The 23,112-nt window shown below is 35.8% G+C and overlaps 1 protein-coding gene across 5 annotated transcripts in view; it reads right to left on the bottom strand.

Moving 5' to 3' along the window:
- Positions 1-23,112, bottom strand: part of TTLL7 (tubulin tyrosine ligase like 7) — a 162,006-nt gene that overhangs the window by 17,737 nt on the left and 121,157 nt on the right. For all 5 annotated transcript variants that reach the window (XR_004345957.1, XM_032606744.1, XM_032606765.1 and 2 more), the window contains 4 exons: positions 22,314-22,519; positions 21,225-21,359; positions 19,345-19,425; positions 3,304-3,464 (listed from right to left, as the gene is read on the bottom strand). Coding sequence is in view for 4 of the 5 variants with exons in the window: in XM_032606744.1 (XP_032462635.1) it covers positions 3,304-3,464; positions 19,345-19,425; positions 21,225-21,359; positions 22,314-22,519 (583 nt within the window). In the remaining variant the exon portion in view is untranslated. The remainder of the gene's footprint in view (positions 1-3,303; positions 3,465-19,344; positions 19,426-21,224; positions 21,360-22,313; positions 22,520-23,112) is intronic.

Below are 23,112 nucleotides of genomic sequence, written 5' to 3' on the forward strand. Positions count from 1 at the left end.
CCTTTGGGGTTTACATATCAGGAGTTTGAGTGGAAAGAGGGCTTTTCCAAATAATACATTCCTTCTCCCATAGTCCCCTTGCCTCCTCCTCTTTGCTTTACCTGGCAAATTCCTCTTCTTCCTCATTCTGAAAGTCTAAGCTGAAATATTGCTTCCCTTGGCCACCTTTCCTGAGCTCTGTGGCCTGAGTTTGAGTCCCATAGCACCTAGGCTTCCCCTGGCTCAGTAAAACATGGTGGATAATTTTATGCATGAAAATTCCAAAAGCTGTTCCCCTGGAGAGGACACATTCAGAACGTGGAGCATCATTCTGAATAGCACTCCCAGGAGGCTGCATGTGATAAAAAACGGTCACTGAGCATGGGCTTCAGCAGCCTGGAAGAGCAAGAGAGGGGGATGAGGGTGTTTTCTCTTTGATGCATCAGCCAAACCCCTGGGCCAATTCTAGGAAAACCTATGACAAACATCTACAATATTCTTTGAAGTTTCTGGACGTGGACAGGGAATGGTTTATTCATTTTGTTTTATTATTGAGATGTTGACAGGCAGATGCAGGAATCAAGGTGGCCCAGAGTTATTTGGAATGTTTTTTCTAAGAGTTTTACACCTAACTGTGAAAGACAGCTACACCTTTTATTAAAATCATTCCTTTAGAAATGAGCTAAGAGTAGATTTTTACCTAGACCGCTAGGCTGTTAGATCAAAGGTTAAAGGAGTATACATTGACTAGATACGATTCAAAGAATAAGCAGAACTAGTCTGGGTCCAAAGTGACAATCAAACACACACAACACTATGTGACTTCACTAAGTTGAAGAAGCCTAGGAATGCCATTTGTAAAGGTACAAAAAAAACCCAAAATCGGATGTAAAACTCATCTCTACAAGCCTCCAAGTTTTTAAAGAAATGGATGGAGAGTGGAGGTCAAATAGGACTCAAAGCTACTCCTGCTCCAGCCGCTCCAGTGCAGTGGGCTGGGGATTGGGCTAATGCTATGGGCTTGCAGTATAGCAAGCTTGGCAACCATGGGCAATGCTGCTTTGAGAGGACTGAATAAAGCATAGAGTTAAGAGCTTGGGCTCTTGACTCAGACAACCTGGGTTTAAATCCAGGCTCACTATGAGAACTTGGGCAAGTTATATACTTTATGCTTCCATTTCCTTATCTATACAATGAAAATAATAATAATAGTTTACTCAAAATATTGTAGTGGTAATTATAAAAATGTTTACTATGAAAAACAGTATCAGGCACTTAGTAATCTTTCAATAAATGTTATTTACATTCTTTATGATTACTAGTAGTAATAGATACCACCAGAGACATCTGGGGGGGAGTGGTGTGCTAGGTACAAGAGAAAAGGATTCTGAATGGAGTCAGAGTAAATTACCAAAATAGTGTCATCAGCACCAATTTCAGTAGCAGACTATCTCAGTGCCTTCCATTTGTGAAGAGTAGCTGAAATCCATGTTCAACATTCCAACCAGTGGATCAAAAAACAGAAAAAAATTCTAATTATGACTTTAGATTAAGAGAACTTCTACAGACAGCCATCAACTAAGGGCCATGGAGTACAGTTCAAATGTTTCACTTAAGTCTCTGTAGAAATAATTTATGGCCAAGATTATTCTCAGATTTCATCACAACCCAGAGCACCTTGTGAATTCTCCCTGTTGGTGAATGGTAGCTGAGGAAAATTATGGTGGTGAGAATAAGTCTGCAAATGGTATAAATGATTCAGTACTAGATGACTAGAATATTTAAATGGAAGACATTCAGAGATCATGTCAGACTAGAATAGTCTGTTAAGGTTTTCCCAAAAAAAGGGCATGGTCTGGGTCTTTACATAGGATTTAAATAATGCAGAGGGGATTGGAGAAATGGGGTTGTAGAAGGCAGCCCAATCAGCTACCCATTGACACTAACAGTTTGGAGGCAGAAAAGGACAAATTTTTAAGATATTTGAAAAATAATGAATTTGTTTTTGGGGAGCAAAGTTTAAGTAGGAGAGTAATGAGAGAGAAGACTGGAGAAATAAGAAAGAATCAGCATATTAAAGAGTCTTATATCTCTAGATAAAAAGTCTAGACTTTAATGATAAATGAGGGAAATCATTACAGATTTTAGGAAATGACTCTGACAGTAGGATGGATAAGGGAAACAAAAAACTGGAGGCAAAAATGCCTGGGAATCTATTAATTTCATTTAGCCTTTCTACCAAGAAGGCTCCTCTTCTCTGAAGTCCTACAATAACGTATCTGTCATCTCCTTCATAATCATGACTTTTGCATGTATCTTATTTTGTCTATTAGAGACAGCAGAGTTTTATTGGTTAAGAGCATGAAATCTGGGACCAGGTTGCTTAAGTTCAAATCCCAGTTGCACTAGGTCCTTAGCACCTATCTGTGCCTTGGTTTCCTTATCTATAAAATGGAAATTATCATAAAACCTGCTTCAAAGTGATGTTATGTGGATTAAATTACTTAATACATGTACAGTGCTTAGAACAATGCCTGACACATAGTATAAGTGGTATAGTGTTAGCTATTATCATTTTTAAGTTTCTTCAGGGCAGGATCTATGTCAGATTCAGCTTTGTATCTCCAAAAGTATTTAAATTATCAAATAAATACTCGATAATTGTGAAGAACAGTGAAAAACAACCTACAATTAAATAATTGTTAAGAATAATGAAAAACAATCTAGAGTAGCCACAGTGGGGATGTGACAGAAAAACTAACAAGATTTAGCACATGACTGAATAAAGAAAATGAAGGAGAACAAGGATGTGGATGCCCCTGAGATATCAAACCCATGTGATTGGGAGAATAACAATGGGGTTTTGGGAAGTCCAGAAGGGAAGCCATTTCTGAATAAAAGGGAGGTATGGAACGTTTGGTTTTCGATATCTTGAAGACAAAATGACAGTGAGCCACAACAGCTTTGACAGGACTGAAAGTCTGCAGAGGAGCAGGAGTGTAGCCATGATTTTGGAAGTCTGCTACATAAAGGCAACAGCAGAAGAGCTGTAAGGATACAGATTTCTAACTGAGATTTTTCATTAATTAAGACTACTTTCTCTCCACTGAATTCAACTTTGTTGGGTGGTGTTGTGTTCATATCCATCATCTCATCTACATCAGCTTAAATACTATAATTTATAGTTGAGTACCGAAACTTACATGCAGTTACAAATCCACATTTTAAGAGATTAAAGAAATTCAGCCATTTTATTGGGCTAACTTTATAACTAAATAGTAAATTATTAAAAATGACAATAATAAAAGATAACTTAAAACTTACCCTGAATCACAGAAACAGTTCCACAGTCCTTGTCCATGACTCCAGAGTAAGCGATTAAAAACTCGGTTGAAAATCCGATATAAATTTACTTCCTCAACATCAGGTACCTTCCAGATGCGTGGAAGAACTGTACGGACACTTGTTTTTACTATGTCCAAAACCTAGTGGAAAACCCAAAATATTTCAAAATCTAGGTGTATACGTGTGTGCTTAAAATTCAAAGATGAATATATATAATTCAAAAATGAATACACACACACACATACTCACTCACTCACTCACTAAACGACAGCACAGAATGAAAAGTCCAGAAATAGATCCAGTATTTATGAAACTCTGGTATATGACATAGGTGGCAAGTCTGACTCGTTGGAGTAAGAAGAGATTAAATTTAAAAATTAAAGTTAAGTGAAATTTAAATTAAATCGATAAATGGAGAATTTTTAAATAGTAATCTTCATGGAAAAAATAGATAAAGTTGAATCATTCCCTCAATTCACAAAAATCAACTCTAGAGTGATTAAGGTTTTAAGTTTGAAAAATAAGCCATGAAATATCTTAGTGAAAAGTATTAGTGAATATCTTTTAGACCCTGGTTTAGAAAAAGGTTACTTAAGTAGCAAAAAAGTATAGAACATAAAAGATTAATAGGTTTCCCTTATATTAAAATTAAGAACTTCTGGCCATCAAAAGATAGCTTAAAAGAAACAAAGATCAAGTCACAAACTGGGAAAATACATTTAAAACATATACATCTAACAAAAGATTAGTATCAGGAATATATAATGAATGCCTAACCAATTGTTAAATACACACCAACAAATTAACAGAAAAAAAAGGACAAAAATACATGAACAGAAATTTCACAAAAGAGGAAATAAATACGTCTGATAAACATAAAGAATAAAAATTAAGACTTATATAAGACATCATTTTCTATCCATTTAATTGACAAAAATTAAAAGTCTGACAACACCAAGTGCTGGAGAAATATGGATCTACAGCATCTCTTAGACTTGTTAGCAGGAGTACAAATTGAAATAGCTGGGCATTATCTCCCAAAGTTGAAAATGCATATACCCCAAGACCCAGCAAGTCCATTCCTAAGAGAAACTCTCTCACAGGTTAAAAACAAAAGCCATGTACAAGAATGTTCAAACAGCTGTTCACAATTACAGACAACTTGAAATATTCTAACTCTCGATCAATGGGAGAGTGAATAAAAGTCATATACTCATTCCCTTGGACTTTTATACAGCAGTCAAAATGAATGAAATTAAAGGGCACACAACAACCCGGAGCATCTTAATTATCAATGGTTAAGTTTTTAAAAAATACATACCAGTCATTACATACAGTATGAAACTCTTTTAAAAGAAGTAAAGACAATTAAATTTTAAAAATACTTATGAGGAATACACATAGATATAATAAGAATATATAAAGAAAGAAAGCAAGGGACTGGGGAATACTGAACTTAAGAAAATGGCTATCTGAGACATAAGGGCCAGGGGGATGGAAGGTAGTCATTTGATAAGAAAATAGATTATTGGCAATATACTTGATTTGGGTGTTGGGTTCACAAACGGTACAATAACTTAAAAACACTAACTAAATAAAAGCAGACCACATATGGACCAATAATGAGGAAGTATCATGAAACAGGCCTAGGATTAATCTAATTCTGGGAAACTAAAATCCTAGAGGTTCTGAAAAATTTATAAATCCCAAAAAGCTACTTTGACTAATTCAATGTATTTAATACTTCTGCAATTCAGGTATTTGCAAGGAAACACTTTTTTTAAAAAAGTAAATATGAACAAATACAGTTATCCTAATTTCAGTTCACCAAAGTAGATTTTTCACTTCTTATTTTATCTAATTAAAGGGACTCCTTGTAAAGATGAGAGTGAGAGATGAAAAGAGAAAGACTTTCAAACATACAGACTGAATGAAGATACGATTTTTCTCCATAGGTACAAACGTATAGAAAACTGGGAGCATATAAAAGAATTTAATTTGTTTCTCTTTAAAACAGCCATATTTAAAGAAGTGATATTAGTTTTCTCTGAAAAAGGCAAATTTAGAATAAACATCTGTTTAAAAACTCATTCTACGAGGCCACCATCACCTTGATACCAAAACCAGAAAAGGATGTCACAAAGAAAGAAAACTACAGGCCAATATCACTGATGAACATAGATGCAAAAATCCTCAACAAAATACTAGCAAACAGAATCCAACAGCACATTAAAAGGATCATACACCATGATCAAGTGGGGTTTATTCCAGGAATGCAAGGATTCTTCAATATACACAAATCAATCAACATGATACACCATATTAACAAATCGAAGGAGAAAAACCATATGATCACCTCAATAGATGCAGAGAAAGCTTTCGACAAAATTCAACACCCATTTATGATAAAAACCCTGCAGAAAGTAGACATAGAGGGAACTTTCCTCAACATAATAAAGGCCATATATGACAAACGCATAGCCAACATCGTCCTCAATGGTGAAAAACTGAAACCATTTCCACTAAGATCAGGAACAAGACAAGGTTGCTCACTCTCACCACTCTTATTATTCAACATAGTTTTGGAAGTTTTAGCCACAGCAATCAGAGAAGAAAAGGAAATAAAAGGAATACAAATTGGAAAAGAAGAAGTAAAGCTGTCACTGTTTGCAAATGACATGATACTATACATAGAGAATCCTAAAGATGCTACCAGAAAACTACTAGACCTAATCAATGAATTTGGTAAAGTAGCAGGACACAAAATTAATGCACAGAAATCTCTGGCATTCCTATACACTAGTGATGAAAAATCTGAAAGTGAAATCAAGAAAACACTCCCATTTACCATTGCAACAAAAAGAATAAAATATCTAGGAATAAACCTACCTAAGGAGACAAAAGACCTGTATGCAGAAAATTATAAGACACTGATGAAAGATATCAAAGATGATACAAATAGATGGAGAGATATACCATGTTCTTGGGTTGGAAGAATCAACATTGTGAAAATGACTCTACTACCCAAAGCAATCTACAGATTCAATGCAATCCCTATCAAACTACCACTGGCACTTTTCACAGAACTAGAACAAAAAATTTCACAATTTGTATGGAAACACAAAAGACCCCGAATAGCCAAAGCAATCTTGAGAACGAAAAACGGAGCTGGAGGAATCAGGCTCCCTGACTTCAGACTATACTACAAAGCTACAGTACTCAAGACAGTATGGTACTGGCACAAAAACAGAAAGATAGATCAATGGAACAGGATAGAAAGGCAAGAGATAAACCCACGCACCTATGGTCACCTTATCTTTGATAAAGGAGGAAGGAATGTAGAGTAGAGAAAGGACAGCCTCTTCAATAAGTGGTGCTGGGAAAACTGGACAGGTACATGTAAAAGTATGAGATTAGATCACTCCCTAACACCACACACAAAAATAAGCTCAAAATGGATTAAAGACCTAAATGTAAGGCCAGAAACTATCAAACTCTTAGAGGAAAACATAGGCAGAACACTCTATGACATAAATCACAGCAAGATCCTTTTTGACCCACCTCCTAGAGAAATGGAAATAAAAACAAAAATAAACAAATGGGACCTAATGAAATTTAAAAGCTTTTGCACAGCAAAGGAAACCATAAACAAGACCAAAAGACAACCCTCAGAATGGGAGAAAATATTTGCAAATGAAGCAACTGACAAAGGATTAATCTTCAAAATTTATAAGCAGCTCATGCAGCTCAATAACAAAAACCAAACAACCCAATCCAAAAATGGGCAGAAGACCTAAATTGACATTTCTCCAAAGAAGATATACAGACTGCCAATAAACACATTCTTTCATGTGTTTCAACATCACTAATCATTAGAGAAATGCAAATCAAAGCTACTTTCATGTGTTTCAACATCATTAATCATTAGAGAAATGCAAATCAAAACTACAATGAGATATCATCTCACACCAGTCAGAATGGCCATCATGAAAAAATCTACAAACAATAAATGCTGGAGAGGGTGTGGAGAAAAGGGAACACTCTTGCACTGCTGGTGGGAATGTGAATTGGTACAGCCACTATGGAAAACAGTATGGAGGTTCCTTAAAAATCTACAAATAGAACTACCATATGACCCAGCAATCCCACTAATGGGCATATATCCTGAAAAACACATAATTCAAAAATAGTCTTGTACCAAAATATTCATTGCATCTCTATTTACAATAGTCCAGAGATGGAAACAACCTAAGTGTCCATCATCGGATGAATGGATAAAGAAGATGTGGCACATATATACAATGGAATATTACTCAGCCATAAAAAGAAATGAAATTGAGCTATTTGTAATGAGGTGGATAGACCTGGAGTCTGTCATACAGAGTGAAGTAAGTCAGAAAGAGAAAGACAAATACCGTATGCTAACACATACATATGGAATTTAAGAAAAAAAATGTCATGAAGAACCTAGGGGTAAGACAGGAATAAAGACACAGACCTACTAGAGAATTGACTTGAGGATACGGGGAGGGGGAAGGGTAAGCTGTGACAAAGTGAGAGAGTGGCATGGACATATATACACTACCAAACGTAAAATCGCTAGCTAGTAGGAAGTAGCCGTATAGCACAGGGAGATCAGCTCGGTGCTTTGTGACCGCCTGGAGGGGTGGGATAGGGAGGGTGGGATAGGGAGGGTGGGAGGGAGGGAGACGCAAAAGGGAAGAGATATGGGAACATATGTATATGTATAACTGATTCACTTTGTTATAAAGCAGAAACTAATACACCATTGTAAAGCAATTATACTCCAATAAAGATGAAAAATAAATAAATAAATAAAGCAAAAAAATCAATTTAGGGAAAAAATTTCAAAATAACATTTTATTTATAGAAGAATATCAACTACAGCTTCTCACAGTGAATTGTGTAAGCAGCATGATTCCTTCCTTTCCTGCTCCAGCTTCTTTCACTGTGAAGTGGGAACAGTATGTAAACCCTACAGGCGTCAGGAGTGTGTGGGCTGAAGGGCAGGAGAATGAGGAGAGATCATGCAATCTGTAATAAAGTAGCTTGTGAAAAAAATTGTCCTGGAAAAGCTTATTAGATATTGAAAGCTTAATTATGAAAAGGGATTTAAAAATTTTTGATATGAGTTGTTCACAATACTGATATAATTTGGACATCAGACATTAATTCATACCTTTTATCTTTTTACGATTTTCAGTTAAGCTAATAGTTTAACCTTTTATATTTTTAATGTAGAAAAGAGGACTCATAATTGATGTGATACGAGAATCAACACTAGCAGTAAATGGCAAATTTTAATCAATTCTCTTCTCAACTTCCCTTCCTCCTTTCTATGTATTAGTGAGTAATAACAGACAGGCCAAAAGTCATAACGCAGGAAGAATTTAAAAAGCAGCAAAGATAACCCATAAATTGGTTTCAAGAATAAATATGAGTTCTACATAATAAATGCAATTAAAATGTTAACAATACTGGAAATTTTAACATTACCTTCATTTCATATTCTATTATTAAATAATTATTCAGCTTTAAAGTGACACAGCATTTGAGATGACGAGTTATTCGTTATTTCCTTCTGAATATGCGCACAGTGAAAACCATAGGATGCGACAGAACCAAAGAGGAGGGCAGCTCACATGAACTGGCTGCCTGCTCCGCGCCAAGCACTGCTCTCCGTACATCACTTAGAGGAGGCTCTCTTGGCCACTACTCTGTATATGCTTTGTTCTTAATTTCGACGGAATTTTAAAGCATGATGGTCTAATATACTAGCCTACACATGGCTAAAAGCAGCAACTTCGGAAAACGGCCCAGGAGTTAGGGATAGGGAATGCAGCTGTGCCACTCCTCATGTTTCCTCCAACATGGAGACGGATAAATCTTCAGACCTCTTGCAACCCAGCAAACAACTCTGCCTGAGGAGTGATCTCCCAGATTGTGAGACCGGCACGGCCTGGGCAACCCAGAAACTTGCTCGTTCTTTGCCAGAGCACCTTCTGGGAAGATACATTCTCCTTTGCTTCCCTTCATCTTTCAATTTCAAGCTCTGGTCCTGGAGAAAGGAGTGGGTTAGACCTGTAATTTGGAGGATACGAGGGCATATAAACCAAGGAAGCCAGAGCCCAAACCCTTCATCTCTCCTCTGAGTCTTCACATAGCCTCTCTCCTCTGCCTGGAACAGTCTTGCCCCAACTGTTCACCTGGTGAACTTCTATGTTTTACCTCAAACATCACTTCTCCAGGGAGACCTTTACCTGCCACTAAACTACTGTATGATCCCTGAATGCCCAACTCTTCCTCTATTAATAATTATCTCACTTTATTTTAATTTCCTGTTTAGTTAATGGAGACTGTTAGCTACATAAAAAGAGGAATTATACCAGTATACCCTGCCATGTCCCCAAGGCTCAAAAGAGGTCTAGCACTTAGTAGGTGTTTGTCTTAGTGAAAATGCTTCTTGCAAGAAAGTGAAACCTATGCAAACAAGGTAAAAATCAGAGCTAACACTTATTGAAGGCTTACAATGGACCAAACACTGTTCTAATCACTTTTACATACAGCAATTCATTTAATCCTCAAAATAAAAACATTGAGATAGATAACACTGGTCTACAACCCCTTTCCAAAAATCTTGAGGCTAGATTTCATAATCATACACATTACTATTTCCACAGGAAAACATGTGAATATTCAAACCAAGAGACAGACAAAAATAACAAATAACTTCCTGTAGGGTCATTGTCTCCAAAGGAGTTCCGGCAGGTTAGGTTTTGCTGCCTAATGGTTATGAAAAATGTTTGGTTCTGAAAACATTTTGAATCTCATTTTATGGATGAGAAAACCCAGGCATAGAGCAGATAAGTAACTTACCCAGGATTGCACAGTTAGGTAATGGATAGCTATGTAGCCAGACCCATGATCTTAACCACTACCTGACAATGCCTCATAATTAATTTGATCTGTCCTGGTGCCAACAGCAAAATCCTAGAAGAGATTGTCTCTTCTTAGATTCAGATTCACCTCTAGTCAAGTAATACTTGGGAAAATGGGTGGAGTCACTGTGTACAAACAAGGTTGCCCAGGCACCCCCTCCAATAAGGCCATGCAGTCCATCAGGAACCAGTTTGCTTAAAAGGCTACACAGATGGGGAGACAATGCCTGTACCTCTAGCAAAACACTGGCTGAGTAATTTTAGGAAGGCAGAAAACAGGCAAGAAATCAGACTGGGATGAGGAAAATTAGTGTCAGTTCTATCTGCAATGCTATTTGGATTTCTGGGTGTTTTTCAGTTAGAAGTAAATGGATGGGAGATGAATAACTTGTGAAACACAAAAACAAATAGTCAGCAAGGTGCCCTTTGTGTTTACCTGTGGACTCATGTGAGGCTAACTTATAGAATATGTTAGGTAATGGATCCATTTCCTGACATTGTGACTTTTAAAAGCATCCCGATCCAACATCAAGCTCTCCAAGGGAAAAAATAAATGGGATACTCAGTCAATGAAAGCATTAATAAAATGAAAAGATTTATCTTTTCCATATGAAATATAGCATATTTGAAGGCATAAAGCCCACAGACAAATTCATATTTTGCAAGAACATACAGATGCTGAATGACAAACTGCTCCATATGGTTGAACAGTTGGTCCTAAATTAAAATAATGGCATGAGGTGAGGGAGGTTTAGAAATAACATTAAAATCACTACATGCTGTACTAATGATGCATGCAGCAGCCATGACATAGAGTAAAGGCATCTTTGCTGATGGAAAATGAACAGCCCTGTACAGCATCTATGTCAGCCCAAATGAAAAAGAGATGGAAAATAATAACAGCAAAATTCATGCAGAAGCAGCTACAGTAGGTATTTTAAAAATTGCTATTTAGAGAAGAAATACTTGATAAACAAGGGTTTCTTAGAACCCCAAAATAAATGCAAATATTGTACAACCTTATTATCACTACTTATTTCTCTTCCTTCTCCAATCTTAGCTTATGCCTAGATATCAGAGAATAAGCTTTTCAGAAAATTTGGCATTCTTCACAGCCCACCATTGCTGTGATATTTTCATACTTCAAGTATATTCCTTACAAACTATATAAAGCAACTGCATTCTTAGCAGAAAGCTGAATTATGCTAGTGTGGAGTTACCACAACATGACATTAAGTAAGATCAGCTGATTCCATTTTCACCTGGTGAGGATTCCTTTCAGTAGTTTAGTCCTACATCATTGACCTTTAAATTTTACTCCCATTAAGAAAAATTTGAAATAAGACATGTGGAAGAGTTTGTGTGTGTGGCATTCTAATCTTAAGAGTTTTGCAATATTCAAATGAGAAACTAGCAAAAGCTTCCAATACTAGAGCAGAAAAATTGAGATACATATTTCAACAATGGTTTCTAAATGGAATTAAGAGATTTAAATGAGAGTCTTGTGCATTCCACATCTAGAATTCTGCTTGGGACATGGTCGTCTCTCAATCAATATTGTTGAGTGTATGTTTTAATGAGCAAATAAATAAATGAATGAATAAACAACTCTCAAAATCCCCAATAGTGCCTAGTGTAGCTCTTGTACAAAATTGGCAACCAATAAATGTTTGTCAAATTAAATTGTATCACACACAACCTTTGTGGTAGTCATGGAGACATGCCATTTGAATCAACCAGCTTCTAAGAGTGCAGTTAGCTGACAGCATCCCCATTCAGGATCCGTTACAACAGTCAAGCCAAGCTTATACTCTCCCCAGGCTGCTCCCAACCAAGGATTGAGCACGGTTGGGATACCAGAGGAGGAATATTTCTGCCCAGTGTGATCCTTCTAACAGGCAATCTGTGTTCTGGGCTCCCCATCAGCCTGACAGGCCTTTCTCAGAACTTCACTAAAGTCTGAAGATCTTCATCCCCAATCCTCCTGCCTTCCATTCACTGGTGTTAGACCAATATTGCAGGTGGAAGGCTCTTCTACCTGCTCAAACTTTCTCTCCCCTTTATCCTTCTTGGGTGTCTTCTCTCATAAATGTCTTTCACTTCTAATTCTGTCTTATGTCTGCTTCCCAGGGAACTGAACTGACATAGCCATCCAATGATTATTGACTACCATCATAGTCCAAAGGATAGATCTGATTAATCCACATCTAGATGTTAAATTAGTTAAATTCTTAGCCTTCTAAATGGGTAACTTTTAATAATACCTAATGCTACATTCTAAAGCTGACCCACATTTCTAGGTTTCTTTTTTGTCTTGGATGCAGTTTCTAGCTTTATAAAGCAATAGCACAGGTTTCAAACAGATAGTCAAATGAAGAGCCAACATGTTACAACCCTACAGACAAATTTTTATACTTCATTTATACATATTCTACATAAAATAATTCTACACATGAAGAGTTATTAGTAATAAAATACATCAGAGAAACAGCCTGGCATGAAGATCCTTAGAAGGAAAAAAAAAATCACCTGCATTTTATACCTTCTAAGCCTAGAGCATCTTTGCCACATGACGGCTTACTTCCTCACAAGAACTCTCCAATACTTAATGCTACAAACCTCAGAGAAGTTGTGAGAAGTTACCTGCCCCCGCACAAAGGGCAGGGGCAGTACTGAACCCAAGTCCATATGACTACAAGTCCAGTTCCTCTTTCCACTACCTATTATTGCCCCTTTAGTTTAATATCAACATATAAAAGCTTTAAAAAAATGTTTCAATTTATTGAAACTAATTATTTATTGAATAATTATTGAATTTATTGAATAATTTATTGAATAAATTTATTGAATTTATTGAATAAATAGCTTCAATTTATTGAAGCTAATTATTATATTGGCTCTCTTGTTGTCAAGAAAAAAAAATATTCCAGTCAGTCAGTCATTCTCTGATCCCACTTTACCTCTGATTTCATCTGAAATAAACAAGGTAGGGAATAATGTATAATATATACATTATTATAAATATATAAGGAAGTCTCATCCATCGCTATATATCCAGGAAATTAGAGTCTGTTTGGGGGGAAGAAAAGCCTTTTAAAGAACAAAATGGTTGATGAAAGAACAGGAAACAGAGTAATCATAACAACTGGAAGAAAAGTTGCTACAGATAAGTTGCATACTGTGTAAATACTGGGCTTCCTCTTCTCATCATAACCTACACCTAGCATCCCTCAGCCACCTTTCCAGACCCTCCATGAACCTGGGCAACTTTGCAAGATAAACTTATTCTTGTTAAGATCTGCCCTTACTCTTCTCTGAGAGTCAAAATTCAAGCTATGAAATAATGCCATTTGCAGCAACATGGATGGACCTAGAGATTGCCATACTGAGTGAAGTAAGTCAGACAGAGAAAGACAAATATTGGGTTGGCCAAAAAGTTCGTTCGGGTTTTTCCGTACAGTGTAATGGAAAAAAACACAAACGGACTTTTTGGCCAACCCAATATCATATGATATCGCTTATATATGGAATCAAAAAAAAAAAGGTACAAACGAACTTATCTAAAAACAGAAATAGAGGCACAGATGCAGAAAACAAACTTATGGTTACCAGGGTGTGAGGGAAGAGGAGGGATAAATTGGGAGATTGGGATTGACATATACACACTACTATATATAAAAAAGATAACTAATCAGGATGTACTATATAGCCCAGGGAACTCTACTCAATACTCTGTAATGACCTATATGGGAAAAGAATCTAATAGAGTGCATATATGTATAACTGATTCACTTTGCTGTACAGCAGAAACTAACACAACATTGTAAATCAACTATACTCCAATATTTTTTTTTAAATTCAAGCTATGAATTCTTCTGCCCCAAATAGAACTGTCTATTAAATTACCTTGTAGAAGAATGACTGTAACTGCTTGGGTAGCTTTGTGTTGGAGATGGGACATCTTATCACTGATAACAAGCACAAAGGAAATATAGTAGCTTTGATTAATGCCAAAATGGAAGATGCAACAAAGGAGTTCAAAGAAAAAGAAAAAGGTGTTTAAGTTGGAATAAAAAACATGCCCTCTCTCATCAGTGCTCTCATTCCCTTAACATAACAGGGTATGATGAACACAGAGATGCAGATGCACATCTGAGAACTGGAGGGAAGGATTACACAAAGATAACTTACTCCAAATATTCTTAGAGTAAATCAGTATAGCAGAAGTCACTATACTGACACAAGTACTTGCTAGTAAATTTATAAGCAAGTATTTACTTTTACTCGAAATTTATAAACACAGTTGAGCATAACAACCCTAAAACATGAAATAGATTGTTTCTTCTAATTGATAAACATTATTACTATTCATGCACATCATTTGATCACCCCATACAATGTTTTATCAGACCTTCTCATATCACATGTTAAAAAAACATAACAGCATTATCTTAATTTGTTGATGTTCAGATAAATACATAGCACTAGTAAAGAAACAAGGGTAAAGAAAGAAGAAGCTAACTTGCTATTGACAGAATCCACAAAAGAGTCTAGATTTGAATCAACTGAACAAATGTTTATAGAAAGCCTACAGCTGACTACAAAGTAAGACACACCTCCCCTCCTCGCCCCTGGCTTTTAGAAAGGTGGAAAAAATAATACAGAAACCTCTCAAGTCAGATCATAAGTACAACTGAGTATGAAGTACTGTGAGGATTTAGAATAGGGAAAGATAATATCTGGTTATGGGGGAATACAGACAGGCCTCACAGAAATGCCTGTGTCTCCCTGTCATTCTTTCATTTCTAAAAAGATTATGTTCACTTGAAAAAAAACAGAAATATACAAAAACAAAAGGAAACATGACACCAAATATTACCACTTTCCTTCCTCTGGCTCAGTAAGTCTATCCTCCAGAAATAAAATATCTTAATTTTTGAAATTTTTGTAACACTAGATATATATTTTTAAAACAGTAAAAATCAGAGTGGTGATTTAAAGTAGGACAACACATATTACTGTATAACTTGTTTGTTTAATTTACTATCTTGGTAAAAGATGGCATATGAAAAGGAAAAAGGCACTCTCTCTTTGAGATGCCCAAGGCAATGGTGACCTTAATGGACATTCTTGCAAACCCTCTGATAGAATTTCTCAGCAGGAAAATAACTGAGAAGGTTCTCATGTAAGAACTTAGAAGGCTACATGTGGTCTGTCTAGATCCACGCTCTTAAATGCAGTAGTCACTAGACACATTTGGCTATTTACATTTAAGTTAATTAAAATTAAAAGTTCAGTTCCTTAGTCACAATAGCCACATTTCAAGATCTCACTCAGTGGCCACATGTAGCTAGTGACCACCGCATTGGACATCACAGATACAGAACATATCCGTCATTGCAGAAAGTTCTATGGGACAACACTCACAGTAAATAAACCTGGTATTTTTATTTCACCTGGCTAAAGAATGGATTGGTCACAAAGACTGCATGGGTAACTAATGAAGAATAAAGATGAAAGCCACCCAAATCTGGAAGGCTCCCTCAGTGCCAACGTGAACCACACTTAATTGGCACTCATCACTCTGAACCAGAATGCTTCCCATATGTGAAAAGAGATGCCTGACGGCTGATGGACTCATGGCCTCCCAGAAACCATGCACTTGGTGGCTGCTTATCGCTTATATTCTTCACTCATGATTAGTAAAATCTGGCTAATTTTACCAATGTACATGTGTTGCATATGTCACAAGTCATAATCTTGTGCTGTATCTCAAGTTAAGATCTATGATTCCAGAATAGCACTCAGTTTAACACAACTGAGTAGTATGGATGTACTATAATTTATTTAATCATAAATCTACTGATAGATATTTAGTCTGCTTCAAGTGTTTTGCTTGTACAAATGCCACTGCAGTGAATGTTCATGTGCATAAATCTTTTACACATACATTTTATACAGATTATTATTCTGTAGGACAGAATGCTGGAAGTGGTTTTGCTGAGTCATAAAGTTGTGAACATTTGTAACTCTAACAGATACAGCAAACTACCTTTCTAAAGAGCTGTACCAATGTGTTCTCTCTCTAATAGTATAATAAAGCCCCTTTTATCCAAACTATTTCCATCACTGGATATTATGTCTTATTAATTTTTGCCGACATGTTTTTTACTTGCTTTTCCTTCAGCATTAGTGAGGACAAGATCTAGTTACATGTTAATTGGCTCTTTGAAGATCCATAAATTGTCTTTTCATGGCTTTTTTATATGCTTTTCCATTTTATTTATTAACTTTACAAGATAGTATGTCTTCTGCTGATTGATCGGTAGGAAGTATTGGTTTCCTTGTGCTACTTTGTGTTTTATGTGCTGCAAACATCTGTCCTCTTCAACATCCACCCCTTTCCCCTGCCATCCAGTTCTCCTCACCACTTCTGCCTTTTAACCTGGTTTAAGACACCTTTTGCCATCCATTAAGTTTTTATGTCACCAAATATGTCGTTCTTCTCCTTTATGATTTCTGGGTTCTAAAACCTAAGTCTTCCTTATGAAGTTGTTTCTTCATTCTAAGATTATAAACATAGCTTTCTGTATTTTCTTTTAAACTTTTAATATTTTTTTACATATAAAACTATCATCTATCTAGAATTAATTTCTGCATATGGTGAGAGGTAATGCTCCAACTTAATTTTCTTACAAAAAGGTAGTCAATTGTTTCAGTATCATTTAGGGGAAAAAATTATCTTTACTCCACTGATTTGAAATGTCACATTTATCAAGTATTAATATCTTATAAGTATTTTAATCTGTTTCTGGGTTATCTATTTTGTTTTAATTACCAATTTAGCTAAACTCTTCTATCTTCTAGGTTACAAAAAGTACAAGGACTTGAAAAGATTCAGGGTTCCAATTCCACTAAGAGGTCCTTATTTTAATGAATAAGGCCACAGTTAGTGACTTGACAAACAGGAGTTCTGGGCTTACAGTATGTTTTCAATCTACTTCTGTTACCAGCTTTGTTACACCCTCCTCAACAGTAGCACAGTGTTTGGCACATGACAGGACACTAAGCTGTCCTTTGTTGAATGAGTTAATGCTTAATGATGAGTTCAGTTTACTCAGAGGAAAGTACATAACTTCAAAGTCATTATTTGATCACTGTCAGCTTCCAGCTTACTAGCAATAAATCCTAGAAAGGGGAAGTAATAGTTTGCACTATTTAGGAATACAACAGCTTCACTAAAGCTACTAAAATAGTACATCTCCCCCCAGATAATGTTGCAATGCATCTATGGGCCCCTCGGGCTGCTGGCCACTCCCCTCTCCTACTCTCTGAGATGTTGTACTGCCTCTGAAAATCTCCAAAGCCCCTCCACATTGGAGGAAAACCTTCACATCTTCCCATCACAATGCCACAGACTCTACCTTCCCTCCTATTAGAATAAGTGCTCCTGGTAGGACAAACCTGCCCAGCTTACTTACTTCGAGAATTTTCTATCACCTCTCTTTCCTGTACCATTCCTCTCTTCTAGATCATTCTCATCAGCAACTAACAAGTGTAAATAGCTTCGTCTTAAAAAAAAAAAAAAACCTTGTCCTCAACCCACATACCTGCTATTCAGCTACCACCACACTTAACTTTCCCCTCTATAGCAAAATTCCTTGAAAAAGTGCTTGGGCTAGCTGTGCTTTTTCCCATTTCTTGAACCTACTCCATTCAAGTTTTACTCCCCACCATTCCCCTGAATTTGTTATGATCAGGTAACCATTAACCTCCATGTTGTCAAAAACAACAGTCAGGTCTTGCTGTTCGTCTTATAACTCCTATCAGCAACATCTGACTCAGTTGATCACTCCATCCCTGAAATAATTGCTTTACTTGGCCTCAAGGACCCCAAGTTCCCATGGTTTTTCATACTTTACTGGCTGCTCCTTCTTAGTCCCCTTAGATTAATCCCTCCACCCCATCTCTCTGATTTCTATACATAGAAGTGGCCCAGGGCTCAGTCCTCAAAACTCTTCTCTTTTCTAACCACACTTACTCTCTAGGTAATCTCATCTAGTCCCAAGGCTTAAATATCCTAGTGACCCTTAAATTTTGTATCTCCATATGCAACCTTAGCTCTGAACTAAAAAACTCATATATACACCTACACACTCAATATCTTCAGTTGGATATCTAACCAATATATCAACCTTAGCAGGTCCAAAACCAAATCAAAGTAAAACAAAACAACAGGAACAACAAAGCCCTGCAGGTTCTCCAGCATCCACCCAATTCAGTTACCACCCTAGCTAAGTAACCATTAGTTCTTGCCTCAGTTACTCGAAAAACCTACCTGGTCTCTACTTCTGTTCTGCCACATTCCCCCTCCCCTAGTTCTATTCTTCACAAGTAGCTCTCATGAACCTTCTAAATTATAAACCAGACTATGTTACTCCTCTGCTCAAAATTTTCCAGTGGTTTTTCACTACTTGGAATAAAACCCAAAGACTGTCCATGGCCTGTAAAGTTGTGATCTGACCCCTGATTGTCTATCCAACTGTCGCCTCCACATCACTCACTCTTAACCAGCACAAACCAACTATCCTGTACATAAGGAAATAAATGGTGTCTCCTGTCACATGGATACATCAAGCTGACTTCTACCCCAGGGCCTCTGTATCTGCTCTTCCCTCTGCCTGATGCATTGTACCTACAGATGTCTGCATAGTATTTTTCTCATTTCATTTAGGTCACCTTCTCTCAATTTTTTAATCCTGATTTATTTTTCTTCATAGTACTTAATACTACCTTACATTCTAGTATATATTGGTTTATTGTCAAACACCTTAACTAGAATATAAGCTCTATGAGACCATGGAATCTTTTTTTAATCTACTTGTTTATCCTCAGAAGCTAGAACAGTGCCTGAAACATAGTAGATACACAATAAATATTTGTTGAGGAAATGAGTAAGCAGATGAGCATTTATATAGTTTGATTATGAATGTGGCTTAATGATCCTAGCTTAATACATAATCCAAAAGAGCAAATCTGTTTTTGGGTATTCATTACTCACTTTTCGTTGTTTTACAGAGTCCAATTTTATGAGCCAATATGAAGCCACTTTTGTTTTATGATACTTCCAGTTACCAATCATCTGTTTTGGAGGAGAAACATTAAGAAATTTAATCTAATTAATTTGTGAAATGAAAGCACTATAATACTATTTGCAATAAAGAATGTCTACTTTCATAAAAAGACATGTGAAAAGACTTTTAATGTAAGATAAAGAAGCCATCTGAATTTAAAGCTTTTCTCTTTTTGCTGTAAAAAAAGCACACAATCTCTAATGGCTGAAAGTCAAATGTCTTCAGGAATATAAGGTTTGGGAAGAAGCCCAAAACATAGATTTTTCATTTTAATTCCAAGAACTGTATTTACAACATCATTCACAGTAACAAAATATTGAATAACACATTAGAAGATAGCCTATATTTAATTAGGATTCCATTATGCCCCTGTTTTGTTTTTTGTGCAAATCTGCAAAATTTCTGAATATATATTCTAGTTATATATATTATAATAAGTAGATTAAAATAGTTGCTGAATAAGTAAACATATAGTAAATAATCTAATGTCTTGTATAATTATTAATATCTTTTATCAATTATATAAGCCTATATCCACGTTCTTTATAGAACAATCACAGTAGCCACAAATATTAGTTCTACTCTCAGATTATCTAATTTTTCATCTAGCTGATTCAGAAAGGTATTACATAACTTATATCTCTAAGATATAGAAATAAAATGTCTGGTACAAAGACGTCCTACTTTATTGAATAAAATAACATATGTAAATAAAAATATATCTAGCATAATGCTTTATAACTAATGTTCATTTTTCTTCCTTTTCCCCTGATGTAACAAATAGCACTTCATTTGCAAACAAGATACCATTTCACTTTTTAAAAAATATATAACAAATGCAACGCATAATATTTGGGGATTTTGGTTATAACTATGTTATGACTACAAAATACAAATTGCCATTATTGATTTGTTAACTAAGAAAGTCTTTTTTATTATTGTTTTTTGTTTGTTTTGTTTCTAGACAGCGCTTTTAGACAGGCCTAAAGTAAAGCTAAAAAGTGAAAAACGCCAATGTATGGCTGTGGTTTTTATCCTACAATTGGCCACTAGATGGTGCCTTCTCCTCTGGATTAAAAAAAAAAAAAACCAAAAAAACAGGGAAACCAGAAAACAACGTTCTATTCTGAGGAATTATCTAAGAAGGACAATTTGAGAAGAATGCTTGAATGAAGAAATAGAACTCTGAGTGAAGAAATGCTCTTTCACCAAAACTATTCGAATAACTTGGACCTTCTTTCTAAATTAGGAGTAAGTCATTGACTTTAATGTGAATTTTAGGACTCTGACATTTTAGAACGTTCCACTGGGTGGTGCAAATGCTTGTGTAACAAGAAAACACACACAACATAAGCCATTTCAAAATCTGACTAACACCATGCAAGGTGTCACATTCAAATATTCTTGACACTTTATGCCCATGGCCCCACTTTTTTCCTTATTATCTCATTCCATATTAGATCTTTCTAAATCGTGACAGGAGCAGGCTTAACTTGATGTGCCTTTAATCATTAAGAACAATAATTATTTAACACTAATTATTTTCACTTGATGAAGCATCATTAAAATAGGACTATACACTAAAGATATTTTGCATTGCTGATTATAAATGTGATTTCATTGTTCGTGAATCATAACAATTAAAATAACCCCTGTATCTTCTAAAGCTTGTGGAGGTTGAAAAGAACATCAGTTAAGTTTACTATGTCATTGAGGATAATGCCATCAAGCAATAAATTTTAGTATTTTAAGAAGATGAATAAAAAGTTATGAGCTCCTTGGTATTTTATATACATCAAATACTCACATCTTCTATCAGAAGTAATGATTCTGCATCTGATTTTCCTGGAAACCGGATCTTCATGTCCTTGAGAACAAATAAGGTCTGACTTGTTAGATCATCTTCTTGTTCTTTTGGTCTCAGTTGCCGCAAAGACTCACTCTTAAATTTGAAAGAATACAGATATTTGGAGGGGGTCTTATTTCATTGTGCCACTATAATCTGAAAGATATTTCTAGGTAAAAATGATGCACTTTTAATTGATAAAATAACAATAAAAAAGGAAGAAAATAATGTTTTTACATTTATTCTTAGCATTAAAATCTTAGGATTAAAAGGGTATGACTTCCCAAGAGTGTCTTTCATACTTCCACACAGTTGTATTTTATGTAGCTCAAAATACTAAAACAAAAATACAAGTGTTTAAAAAAGACTTCCTGGTCAGTTTCATTTTCTACATATACCTTAGGCAATTCTTGATTAGAAAAAAAAGCATTCATTGTTACCCAGTGAAATTCATTCACTTATATTCTTCAGACTCTTCCCTTTGGAAGCAACTTCCACATTAAATAAACAAATTAAATAAGTCCCTGGTCTATGTGAAGGTACATGGAGATATCTATTTGAGCATTTATAAAACTAATACTATATGTTAACAACATACAGGAAACATTATAAACAATGCCGTACTTCAGTGCTCTAAGGCTAATTTACCAATAGTTTATTTTTTTAAACTATTAATCAATAGTCCCATTAAGGAAGATTTTCCATACAACAAATTTCCCCAAATTTACAGATATACTGTACAGTACACTGGAAAATCACATATTTGCTCAGATGATTTTCAACAAAATTATCCTGCTCCATCAGCAAATGGAAAATAAAATACTATTCTCAGTGTTCATCCTCAAGTTCTGTGATACAGTGAAGTCTGCCTTTTAAGAGTCCATACTCAGTTATAGGTGAAGAAAGATGAATAAACCCAAATTCCAGGAGGCCATGAGTTGAATTATAGAAAGGATCTGAAGTTCAATCTGTCCTCCTTCCAGCTAATCTCTTTGCCACTTAAATCCTAAATACAGCGCTAATCTCAGGGGAGCAAAACAGAAGACTTACCATCAGAGAGTTGGTAGAGCTGGAAACATTTCTTTGAGGCGGATGCCCCATGTAGGAGGAAGCACGGTTTAAAGAATGTGACCGAGACCCTGAAGCTGACCGGGATGATGATATCACTTGTTGAGCAGAAAAGGGGCGGTTGTCTGCACTGGATGGTGATTGAGAAGAGATGGACCGAGGGCAACTGACTGAACGCCTTATGGAGCCTATGGATGATGGAGAGGAGGGATCGCACAGTAGCAGAGTTAGTAGAAGTTTTCCACTGTATTGGATCTATACAAAGTAATAATTAGCAGGGTAGAAGTAAATGTCAAAGCATAGGCATCATCATGAGAATATGAGTTTGGAGTTAATTCTTCAATTTAAGCAATGAACTTGGTGCAGAACCCCTGTCATGTATAAAGAATGGCTATCATGAGAATAATACTTATACAGTGCTTTAATGTTCTATTCTCAAAACATGACATAAAAGGAACAAAAGAAAGGAACGCTAACATGTATGGAGCTCCTTCTATAAACCAGGCATCATGCTAGGTGCTTCACTTTTATTTTTGTTCTCACAGAAACCCTCTGAAGTACAAATCTCCATCACCTGGAGACTCAGAGAAAGAAATTTCTCAAGGTCACATGACAAGAAAGTTACCAAGTTCAGATTTAAATCCTGACTTAATGGCAGCAGCCTCCCTCTTTCTATAATGTCATGATGCCACCTACTATCTTCGGACTAGACTGGTCGCTTATTAGAATCTGTGTAGAGGTTAGAAATAGAACATTTTACAGCAGGATTCATAGGGGGAAA

The sequence above is a fragment of the Phocoena sinus genome, chromosome 1 (genome assembly GCF_008692025.1).
Source record: "Phocoena sinus isolate mPhoSin1 chromosome 1, mPhoSin1.pri, whole genome shotgun sequence".
NCBI lineage: Eukaryota > Metazoa > Chordata > Mammalia > Artiodactyla > Phocoenidae > Phocoena > Phocoena sinus.